At 43.1% G+C, this 11,660-nt stretch overlaps 2 protein-coding genes across 6 annotated transcripts; one reads left to right on the top strand and one right to left on the bottom strand.

Moving 5' to 3' along the window:
• Positions 1 to 544: 544 nt before the first annotated feature.
• On the top strand, positions 545 to 7,944 carry LOC9647550 (monocopper oxidase-like protein SKU5). Of its 5 annotated transcripts, none has more exons than XM_024686274.1 (25): positions 545 to 656; positions 715 to 769; positions 830 to 946; positions 1,002 to 1,062; positions 1,124 to 1,366; positions 1,415 to 1,954; positions 2,012 to 2,143; positions 2,192 to 2,278; positions 2,326 to 2,453; positions 2,501 to 2,621; positions 2,677 to 2,828; positions 2,880 to 3,015; positions 3,065 to 3,188; positions 3,239 to 3,309; positions 3,359 to 3,427; positions 3,482 to 3,601; positions 3,650 to 3,808; positions 3,864 to 3,944; positions 3,990 to 4,151; positions 4,198 to 4,253; positions 4,309 to 4,432; positions 4,486 to 4,580; positions 4,630 to 4,707; positions 4,761 to 5,160; positions 5,210 to 5,635. In XM_024686274.1, exons 2-24 carry the CDS (start codon positions 759 to 761, stop codon positions 5,071 to 5,073), a joined length of 3,180 nt encoding a protein of 1,059 aa, XP_024542042.1. In that variant the 5' UTR covers positions 545 to 656; positions 715 to 758; the 3' UTR covers positions 5,074 to 5,160; positions 5,210 to 5,635. The 5 variants fall into 5 exon arrangements, with proteins under 5 accessions (XP_024542042.1, XP_002981393.2, XP_024542041.1 ...); XM_002981347.2 differs by having other exon boundaries at positions 815 to 946; positions 1,433 to 1,954; XM_024686273.1 differs by having other exon boundaries at positions 815 to 946.
• Positions 7,730 to 9,102, bottom strand: LOC9647549 (bidirectional sugar transporter SWEET1). The gene is made up of 6 exons (XM_002981236.2): positions 9,030 to 9,102; positions 8,932 to 8,968; positions 8,652 to 8,868; positions 8,428 to 8,589; positions 8,255 to 8,374; positions 7,730 to 8,180 (listed from the first exon to the last, which is right to left on the bottom strand). The coding sequence occupies exons 1-6, from the start codon at positions 9,070 to 9,072 to the stop codon at positions 7,929 to 7,931; spliced, it is 831 nt and encodes a 276-aa protein (XP_002981282.2). The 5' UTR covers positions 9,073 to 9,102; the 3' UTR covers positions 7,730 to 7,928.
• Between the last annotated feature and the right edge of the window lie 2,558 nt (positions 9,103 to 11,660).

Here is an 11,660-nt window from a genome sequence, read left to right as displayed (position 1 = left end):
CGACTACAAGCAAAGAGATTGCTGATGAAATCGCGGAGAAGAATGATCGAGGAAAGATTCAATCACTTTGGAAGAATGCCACGCACCAGTGACGATCAAACATGGGTTGATTGCACAAAAGAATTTGAGCAACAGAGAGAGAGACAGAGAGGAGAAAGAGAAAGCTCTGGCTGGATTTCTGGATCAAGAACTTCACCTATGATTCCAATGATGAATTTCGCGTGTAATATTTGATCCATTGCTATGATTTTCGAGCCTCCTGAGCAGCGTTAGCTCTTTCAATTTCGCGAGAACATTTGGCTTTAACACCACTTATTTATTCTTGCGCGGAGTCCCTCACTTTGCCCAAAATTAAAGAAAGAAATCCTGCGAGCAAAACGAATATTGTCTTGGGTAGCAAGATAAACTCCCTCTCTCGTGATCGTCGAATCTATTCCTTTACAGGTTTATATAATCCGTAGTGCTCAGTCTTTGGACGGTGGAGAATTTACTAAGAATTTGTACGCCACTACTGGCTTTTGAAATTTAGGGCTCTTCGCACTTTTTTCCCTCCATTTTTGGGAAGCCCTGGGTTTCAGCTGCATTGCTCGTCGGGAGGAAGGCGCTGGGCTGAGAGACTGCGCGGATCGAATGTAGCAGCCGCTCGAAATCAAGGGGTGAGCAGTGCAGCTTCTATGGAGTAAGATTTGGGCTGAGATCAGCTAGGGTTTTCAGGGCAGTGATTTTCCTCGGCTTGAGCTTCAACATGCTACGAACTCATGAATAGGAGGTAAATGCCGAAGAAATCCCGAGGAATTGCTGACTGGAATGGCAGGAAATGCGGATCAAGTGATGGAGCGGTAGAAACAAATTTACATCAAGTTTTGCAGAAGCTTCAGAGCTTATCCACGTCGAAGAATCGTGGCTTCTTTTACTCGTTGCCTGGGCAGCGGCCGGATTTATCTCGGTGAGTCCTGTGCTGTTTTCGTCTTTGTCGTCTCTGAGAAAAAAAACGTTTCTAGGATCTCTATGGCATGCGTGATTCAACCCGTCGATGCGAATCATTCTCAAGCGGCTTCGAAGGTGCGTACATGGATTCTTCGCATGACTCAATGGTTCTAAATTGGTCGTGACTTGGAAAAAGGTGTGGAAAAGCTTAGCTGCGCCACACATTGACTACGTCAGGCCTGGGATTAGTGCGCCGGTTATCGATTCCTCGAGTAATATTTGTCGAAAGCCCTTGGCTTCGGCCGCATTGCCTTCACAGAACCAGACGGTATCTCAGTGCGGTCCGATAGTTGTTGAACAAACTCACGGGAAGTCGGGGGCTGTCTCTAAACATAGTGCTACTACATGTGACTCTTTTGTGGACGATGACTTTCTCGAGGTAAACGAGCAGCGTGAAGTTTCTTTCGCGTCTTACTCTGGAATGCAGGATATTGATCTCGATCAGATTGTCTCAGAACATTATGTGAAGAGCGGCCAACTTAGTGCCACGCCTGAAGGATTACAAGCAACGCAATCAGCTCCTGCCGTTTTTGGTGGCACCCATGCAGGAGCTGGTGCGCAGTTTGCGATTCCGCATACAGGTCCCATACTTTTGGACACGCCACCTGCAGGGTATCCTGCTACTGCTTCGTCGACAATTTGTTTGGACACGCCACCATCGAATACCGGCCCTCGAGATTATAGACGGGAAAACTTTTCTGAAACCCATCATATCCAGAGGCAGTGGTCCAGTCCACCATCGGCTCAGTTCTGTCAACCATATCCTCCTAGCGAAGAAAATCATATTCACAGGCAATGGTCGACGCCCCAGTCTGTGCAACCATATGCTTTTGATGGACGTTTATCGTTGAACACGCCGCGATCCCGTGATTACGTTCGACAGAATTTTTCCGAGGTGAATTATGTTGAAGGTGCTAACGACAGGCAGTGGTCTCGAAGTGATTTTCCTTGGAGCATGGATTTGAAGGTCAGCAGATATTTCATTTTTGTTTATTGTTCTTTACGTCGGCTTTTTAAAGTTTAGGCGAACAACAGAAGATATTTTGGTAACAAGTCCTTCAGGCCAAATCAGCATGAAATAATCAATGCAACCATGAGCGGTCATGACGTCTTTGTGCTCATGCCGACTGGCGGAGGAAAGAGCCTTACATATCAGGTATGCTTTTTTCCATATAAAAATGTTGCTAAATGGTTTTTTCTGTAGCTCCCAGCTATTTGCTGCCCGGGTGTGACTCTGGTAGTCTGTCCTCTTGTCTCTCTTATTATGGACCAAATAATGCATCTCTCACAGGTATACTGCAACGAAAAAAAGGGAATAAATACTCTATCATTTTGTAGGCCAGCATTCGAGCCGAACACCTAAGCTCAAACCTGGAATACGAAGAGCAAAGGCAAATCTTGCAGCAGCTTAATTTTGACCATTGCGAATACCGTCTGCTATATGTGACGCCTGAGAAAATTGCAAGGTTACAACTACATAATGTATACGTGCTTTTCTGACCCAATCATACAGAAGCGATAATTTACTGAGGAACTTGGAGAACTTGCACAGGAGAAGACTCTTGGCACGTATTGTCATCGACGAGGCACATTGTGTCAGCCAGTGGGGTCATGACTTTCGTCCAGATTACCAGGTAGGAAATATTTTGTGTTACATCTAGCTCATGACGTTTTCTTCAATGCGGCAAGAATTTAGGCATTTTGAAGCAAAAATTCTCGGACGTACCACTGATGGCACTTACAGCTACTGCTACAATGAGAGTCAAAGAAGACGTAGTTCAAGCTCTTGGTCTCTGCAAATGCATAATTTTCCGGCAAACCTTCAACAGACCGAACTTAAGGTTTCTTGCTGTGAATGTTTCTGTGATGTGTTGGCTAATTCCTTGCTGCAGGTACTCAGTCGTACCAAAAACAAAGAAAGTCTACGAAGAGATTGACGCTTTCATCAAAGAAAACTATCCTCGTGAATCTGGTATAATTTATTGCTTTTCAAAGATGGATTGCGAGAGAGTTTGCGAACAGCTTCGGGTAAGTATGTTTCGTACTCTTGCAAATTGTACTGAAAGTATCCTTCTAGAAAACCGGTCACAAAATTGGTTTCTACCATGCTAGCATGGATCCACAAGAAAGGAACAGGGTGCAACGTATGTGGAGTAAGGACGAAATCAATATAATTTGTGCCACTGTGGCATTCGGCATGGGTAAGCCCGCATAATACTAAACTGCGTGAGCTTCACAGGAATTTTGACAGGTATCAACAAGCCAGATGTAAGATTCGTCATACATCATTCTATTCCAAAATCAATTGAAGGCTATCACCAGGTACCTTTTTTTTATTTACTTCGATGCATTTTAACGGTTTTTCAACCAGGAATCCGGTCGTGCTGGACGAGACAATCTTCCAGCTTCTTGTATTCTTTACTACAGCTATAGTGACTATGTAAGCATTAGGACAACAGAGGGAATGATTTTCTCACAGAAGTTGTAATGCCAGGTTCGGGTAAAGCATTTACTTTCTCAAGGAGCTGTCGATCAGACTTCTACTGGACGTAGCTGGAACAATTCTGACACTGCGAATCAAATGAAAACAAACTTTGACAATCTTCAAAGGATGGTAAGCTTCGATTTGAGATGATGTACATTCAATTTAGGACTACCACAGGGTGCTTACTGCGAAAACGAGGTGGATTGTCGGAGATCTCTTCAACTTGGTCATTTTGGTGAAAAATTTGACAGCGCATCTTGCAAAAGCACTTGCGATAACTGCTCCAAAGCTGTAAGTTTTGTCGAAGAAGATATGACTCCAGTTTGCCAGCAGCTTGTAAGCTATCAATTGAACAAACTCGGCAGAGGTATTACTTAAACTGTAAATGCAGGTGCAGCTCATCAATGGTCTTGGCCAAAGCTTCACCATGTCGCATGTTATAGATGTTTTTCGAGGTTCCATGAGCCAGCAGGTATGTATGCGTGCTTATTCACGCTTGCTATCATATTAACTGCAGGTTAAAAACGCTAATCATCATCTGCAAGAGCTCCACGGGGCAGGAAAGAGTTTAAACAAAAGTGTCGTAGAAAGGATATTGCATCGACTGGTGTTTGATGAGGTATTGAAGGAAAACATCAACAAAAGCGATACATTTGGCTCTATTTCCTCAATCTTAAAGGTACGTATGTTCAGTACAATTTCAAAGCTTAGGAAAACGTTGACAGGTTAACGACTACAAAGCACGGGAACTATTCGATGGAGTGTGCAAAATCATGATGAAGTATTCTTTTCTTTTGCTTATCGATTAGGGGCTGATACAGTGACCGCGGAAACAGGTTTCCTGCTGCGAAAAAAGCTGACAAACCCGAACGCACTCCCGTGTCGACTAAAAAAGCACCTCTGGCGACAAAGCTATCTGATCCAGAAGATGGACTTTCGTCTTCGAGTTCGGTCTCACCCGTGAGTTCTATAAACTTCTGTCTGGGGCAATGTGATTTACTTTTCCTTGGCAGGCAATTTCGATGGAAGTTTATTCTGCTCTTCAAAAGTTACGAACGGAGATAATGAATGAAATTGGAGGGAATCTTCTTCCGTATCATATCATGGGGTGAGTTTACATTGATATGTAGGAAAGCTGACTTTTTTTTGTGTGTCAGAAATGGAGAGCTTCATCAGATTAGTAAGAGGCTTCCGAAGACCGTAGATGAACTGCTAGAAATCAACGGCATTGGGAAGTACGTTTCACCTAAAACTTCTTCCTTCTTAGCTAATCCTTTCTTGCAAACAGGGTTAAGAGCAATAAGTACGGTGCTCGAATTCTCGAGGTGGTCGATCAAGTGGTACGCGAGCACTCGAGTTCGGACAAAACTCGGAACAAGGTATCCGCGGCGTCAATGCCGAAGCGGCAAAGGGATGCTCCAGACTCGGAGTGGAAAACCACGCGCTCGCCAATCAACTTAGACGAGTTCGCGGAGGAGGAGGACAAGCCGGCAAAGCCAAAGCAGGGAAAGAAGCCTCGAAAGACATCAAAGAAGCCCTTCCAGATATCGGACTCCGAGTCCCCCGACTCTGGAGCAAGCTTCGTGTCCGCGGAGCAGTGACTTAACCTTGGGTTGCGAGATCTCAAGCAACTCAACTGACAAACTTGCGAGATCACACGATGTTCTCTCGGCAACTTACGACGCGAGGTATGTTTTTGCTTATTGTTTTGTAGATTCTCTAACAGTTGGAAGCCAGGATTAGTTTGAGTTAAAAAGCATGATCGCCGATCTCATTATCGTGACGCGGTGAAGGAAAGAACCAAGAAACATTCTTTTCGGGGGCGGGGGTCCTTTTCCAGCTGTGCTGGCCTCCAAACGGCGGGAAAACGAATATGCTTTGGCATTTGCGGCGCGCCGTGCGATCAGGGGAGATCGGGGCCGTTGACTACTAAAGCTGACTAGGACAGCTAGCACGCCAGGTCAGCTTTTTTGTCCCGCCATTCACATGAATGGAGGCTGGTCTCTTTCCTCTTAGTCCGATAATCCCCATTAGTAATGATTAATCGCGGCTGGGCATCCAGAGCTTTTTCCTCGTGCCCACCGCGAGGAAAAAGGTATCCATGCCTCAAATCGGTGGCATATTCATTTCTCGTTAACGCCGTCGCTCTCAGGGTTCTCTCCATTGCTCCAGCCTCCTCCCTCTCGACGACGCCTCTTGCTCGCGGCCATGGCCTCTCCACCCCGGCTCTAGCTAGATTCGTCCTTCTTGCGCCGAAATCCATCGATTCTTCGATTCTTTGCTGATATTTCGATCGATCGCGGCTTGTGGGGGCGATTTCCAGCTATGGCGCGACCGGCATTGCTCCTCAATGCTGCATTGGTCGCATGCGCCTTGGTACTAGTCGCCAGAGCGGGAGATCCGTACCAGTTCCACGACTGGAATGTTTCTTTCGTCAGCACATCGCCTCTGGGAGTGAACCAGCGGGTAAGTGTTTCGAGATCTTTGCAGGCAATGAGATTATCGTCTTCTTTTTTGTGATGTTCTTGGGGATCGTCCAGGTAATCGCGATAAACGGGCAGTTTCCGGGTCCCGAGCTTGAGACCACAACGAACAACAACGTCGTTATCAATCTGCGCAACAGTTTGGACGAGCCTCTGCTTCTTACCTGGTAGGAACATCTCAAACGCATCTTTGCAGCAAATGCCCTGTTGTGGCACTTTGTTGATGAATTTCTTTTGCTTTCTTCTTCTAGGAATGGATTGCAACTGCGGCGAGATTCATGGCAAGATGGAACGCTTGGAACGAACTGCCCAATAATGCCCGGACAGAATTGGACTTACCAGTTCCAAGCCAAGGACCAGATTGGAACGTTTTCCTACTTTCCATCCTTGCTTCTTCAACGAGCGGCTGGTGGCTACGGAGGGATTCGCATCCACAACCGAGCAGTGATTCCTGTTCCATTTGCTCCTCCTTTTGCGGAGCTAACAGTTCTTATCGGCGACTGGTACAAGTTTAATCACACAGTAAGTTCGTAGCTTTTTTGTGTTTCTCCTTTATGTTAAACATGTTTCGTTCTTCCAGCAATTAAGAGCTGCGTTGGATCGAGGGGAGATGATTGGGAAGGGGGATGGCGTGCTTATCAATGGACGTGGTCCTTATGGAACAACCTTGACAGTACAACCAGGTACACAAAGCTTTATCGTTTATAAGCTAACAGATAGACTAACACTGCTAGAATGGTGCAGGCAAAACTTACAGGCTTAGAATCTCCAACGTGGGGAGCGTTTCCTCGCTCAACTTTAGAATTCAAGGCCACAAAATGAAGCTGGTGGAGACGGAGGGATCCTACACGGCTCAAGCACTCTACGACTCACTTGACGTTCACGTTGGCCAGTCCTACTCGGTTCTCATCACCACTGATCAGAGTCCCAAAGACTTTTATATTATGGCAACTTCCAGGTTCAGTCTCCCAGAGATCACGGGTGTTGCAGTTCTTCACTACACAAACTCTTTCTCGCGTGTCTCTGGTCCCTTTCCAGCGGGGCCTGCTGTGGGTGATATAAACTTCTCGTTTAATCAAGCACGTACCATCAAGTAAGTAATCCTGGTATAAAAAATGAAGCTGCATTTCCCATGCCTCACTTCCATTTTGCAGGTGGAATCTGACCGCTGGCGCCGCGAGGCCAAATCCACAGGGGTCTTTCCACTATGGACTTATCAACATCTCCAAAACAGTAAAGCTCGCAAACTCGGCCCCGGCCATCAATGGAAAACAGCGCTTTGCTGTGAATGGCATCTCCTACATGCATCCAGGAACACCATTGAAGCTGGCAGATTTCTATAAGATCGGAGGAGTCTTTTCTCCCAACTCGATCCCCGAGTATCCCGACGGGCGGAGTCCCTATAATGGTGCGTCGGTGCTATCTGGCACGTACAGGTCGTTCATGGAGATCATATTCCAGAACAACGAGAATCCAGTACAGTCCTGGCATATCGATGGCTATGCTTTTTTTGTGGTTGGGTAAGTGTTTTCATCGTTTTTATCTTTTTGTTACTTCGGTATTTGTATTAATTGCTGGACTATGTTTTCTCAGTATGGGACCAGGGGACTGGACAACTTCAAGCAGGCTAACTTACAATCTTGTGGATGCGGTTGCCAGATCCACAGTTCAAGTAAGCTGTTAGTCTATTAATTCGCAAGCTAAGATGTTTTAATCTATGATTTGAAGGTGTATGCCAAGTCGTGGACTGCCATTATGCTGGAGCTGGACAACGTTGGGATGTGGAATGTGCGGTCTCAAAATGTTATAAGGCAGTACCTTGGACAAGAGTTTTACATGCGGGTGGTCAATCCGGAAGATCCCAATGGAATCAACGAGCCAATTCCTCAAAACGTCTTGCTTTGTGGCAAGGCAAAGAAGTGAGAAAGTATAAAAGGACCATATTCTTTTGCTGGGAGATATAATTTGGAGCCTCAATTTTTGCATTGAGAGACCTCTTCTGTGTTCTTGTTCAGGCCTTGCAGTTTGTCAACATCCAGTGTAATATGTGCTACTTTCTTGGCATCGTCTTGTAATTCCTGAAATGTAATATGTGCTGCTTTCTTGGGATCATCTCGTAATTCCCGAAGTTTAATCTCTTCTTTGCTGGTGTCCTTTCTTGGTCTATACAGAGCATATAGAACAAGCTGACTAGTACCAAGGATGGCACCCAGTCCTTCTGAAATCTGGATGGAGAAGAAGAAGAAAAATATTATCAGGAAAAACAGAAAACACATAGAATGAGGAGAGGAAAGTTTACCAGTATGAAGTAGTCAAGCTGTAAAACACCATAGATTGTCCAGGCAACCGAATTGACAAAGATTGAGAAGGAGAGCAAGAATGGCATGTACTCCACACTCTTGGTCTTGATTACCAGCCTCTGTTACAAAGAATTCTTGATCAGTGAGGAAAGAAATAAAGAAATCTTCTTACCATGACAGTGAGAGGAGATGCATACATAGCAACTGTGACAATGGCAGCTGGAAGCCCTGCAAACATGCACCTCTCTGGTCGCTTGTGCATTGCTGACTTGGCTACTGCAATTGTTGCAGCAACTGATGCTGCTACACCGAAAATTGTTCCTGCAACACTTGCCTGCATAGAAACCGAAATATTATATAAGTGCCTTCTGGTATGAAACTCTTTCAGATATGCACCCTTTGTTTTGGTGAGGAGTAAACTAGGAAGATGATGAGGTAAATGAGCTCCAGAACCGCTTGTGCAACTGAGACTGTGAAGAGGAGCATGTTGTGCTCTGTGATGAATGGCAATGCATAGCATCCCCAGTATGCTGCATACAAGAGACCTGTTGCATATGGTAACCAGGAGAATTTTTCTACTGATTTGTTCTTGTAGATCCTCCAGAACGTTGGCCTAAAATTTGAAACGTTTCACCAAAACAACAAACAAAAAAACTTGAGTTTATATGTTGCTTACATTGGAGCCAGGCAAATGGAAATTTCTGTAATGTTTCCTGGAAAAAGAAAACAGCATTTTAATCAGACATTAGAGGCTGGTGATTATGCAGGGCAAACCTATGATGCCGAGTGCTAGTCTGAAAGCAGCCATCAACTCCATTTTGTTTGTGAGAAAAGAGTAGAAGCTCAACGATCTTTGTGAGCTTCTGCTCCTCACAAACTTATTTGTGGAGAGTCTGCCACTTGATATTTATACTCGGAACTTGGAAGGCTCTCTGCTACCGCCTTTGGGAAGAGGTCAAGAAGGTGTGTGCTAGCAGTTCCAATTAAACAGTTGGGCATGCTGTAGCTCTATAAAGAAAAAGGATGCCAACGAATCTACTTTGGATTTGACATATACACCGCCACGCCAGTTTGTGGTACACTTGTTACTACACAATTCATTGGGGTATCTTTCTTACACTCATTCCTGGCTGTCAGGGCGAGGGCGAAGAGAGAGCGAATGAAATTCTTCATGATTTTATCTCGAGTGAGATTCCGATCCAAAGCGTCTCCTCCCCGTACGTTTCTATGCCAAAGTATGTGATCCTCTAGTAAAAATTTGGCTGATAATGCTGGCCATTATTCATTTTAATAGTCAAAAACAGACCTGGCTGATAGATCCTCGTGCGAATATATGGTGTCCTGTGTCCCTACAAAGAAAAGGTTAATTCGGAACAAAACAAGCCGAGCCCAATGTTGTCAAGCGTGAGGAAGCATTATGATATAACACTGATAATGAAATGTTCTTGAGGTGAATGATTGAGCATATACATATAAGCTGTAACACCTGGATGAGAGTCACTATAAGACGTATCTGTAATAGAGCATAGGAAAACTTGAGTTACTTGAAAGGTGAAGCACATTATAGACAACACACATCACCTGTATTTGTGGGGCTCGATTCAATCAATGCAATGATCAATACACATAGAATGCCAAAATGTTAACTAGTAAGTGGGAGTACCATGCCAGCCAGAATCCAGAACTACCACATTAAACTTTTCTATGGATCTCTTGGTCAAACTTTGCAGCGCTAAAAAAGTAGCACCACTATGATATAAATCACAAGTTGTAATGGTTTCTTCTACCCATAACACCAAACTAAAGAGGTTCATGAAAAGTTCTAGACCCTGATCCCAAACCCTGACTCCAGAGAGGATTGCTGTTTCTAGAACACCCGAAAGGCCATAGCCGTCCTTCACATTGTCATCCTTAATGGGCTACAAGAGGGTCAAGCTGTAACCGATCAAAAACATTAAGAATTCCAAACGCAATCCTCATTCCTCAAGAACGACGTCACAGCCCCACTAGTTTTCTTGTTAAAGAAAAGCACATAGTATAATGATTCCATGGGATCATGGAAAAGCATGGGCATATTTCCACTCACCAAGCATCTCCTCCCATTGGTTTGACTTAAAAAAAAAGGAGGATCTTACCACAAGAGTCCTTCCTGGTGGACACGCAGGGCAACAACCACAGACAGCTCGTTGACAGGTTGATGATGCGGAAAAAGCTGGATGTATATTTGTTACTAATTTTTTTCCGAATTGAGAATCTCCTATTTCTGAAATTTCCTTCCCACTATGCTAATATACTATTTATCAAATATATAAATATTATTTTATATTCTTCAATTGGATTTAGCATTATTATATGAGATGTGGCTTGATAGTCATTATGAAAAAGTTTAGTGTATCTCTATACTTTTATTCGTAAGAAAAAACTATGATAAAAAATTGATATTGGTTTTTCAAATTTTGGTTTAATGAATATATGATTACACATGCATTCATTATTATATTTACACATATGCAGATTTTGACTTACATGCAAAAATATTATGCAAACAATCACTTTTAAATTGTTATATAAGCAGTGTGTATAATATTTTTGTCATCAATGTATGCATTGGCATAACACCTTAATTGCCACTCAAGACTGATATTACGTTTTACGTTTTTTGTTTCATTCTTGTGTTATTGAGCTCAAATTTGTGATTTCTTCATTGTGACCATCCTTTGTGTTTATTTCATTTGCCTTTCATTTTGTGTTTTCTTGCAGATCTTAGATATATTTTGAACATAGTTTTGATTGGTCTTGCAAGTGCCTCTCATTCGTTTGAGTAGTGTGGAGGAGATTGCAAAGTCTTTTTTAGCCATTGAACATGGTGGCTTTTCCATGAGCAAATAGATCATACTATAACTTTAGTAAAACATTAGCTGAATTGATTTCCCATGTTTTTAATCACACACACAAGTTTTTGGCATTCAAGTGGTTTGTTGCATTTGTTTTGTTATGTTTGGTTTTATTGTGCAAAAGCTTGAGTTACAAAAACTTCGAAAAGCACTTTCCATTACCTTCAACAAGGAGAGTTCCTCAACTAAATACAAAGTCAAAATTTCGTAAAAAATTGCATATGTGGCATTAACCTCGACTTTGCTATGCATATGTGGCAGGCACTAATGCATGTCTATACATTTGTATTCATATATATGTCTTTCAATAATTTAAGTACATGTGTGTTTTTTTGGTATACCTCCCCCATAATTGCCATCACAAATTTCTTTCTATATACTAATGGTAATAAATTTTATTTTATTAAATATTAATTCAATTTATTAGAATAAGGATGATATATATATATATGTTAGTTATATATACATGACTGATAGCTAAAGTAAATAATGAGCTGTAATAGCTGAAAAT

Source organism: Selaginella moellendorffii, unplaced genomic scaffold (genome assembly GCF_000143415.4).
Source record: "Selaginella moellendorffii unplaced genomic scaffold, v1.0 SELMOscaffold_48, whole genome shotgun sequence".
Classification (NCBI taxonomy): domain Eukaryota; kingdom Viridiplantae; phylum Streptophyta; class Lycopodiopsida; order Selaginellales; family Selaginellaceae; genus Selaginella; species Selaginella moellendorffii.
This window is presented reverse-complemented; position numbering and strand designations above follow the sequence as displayed.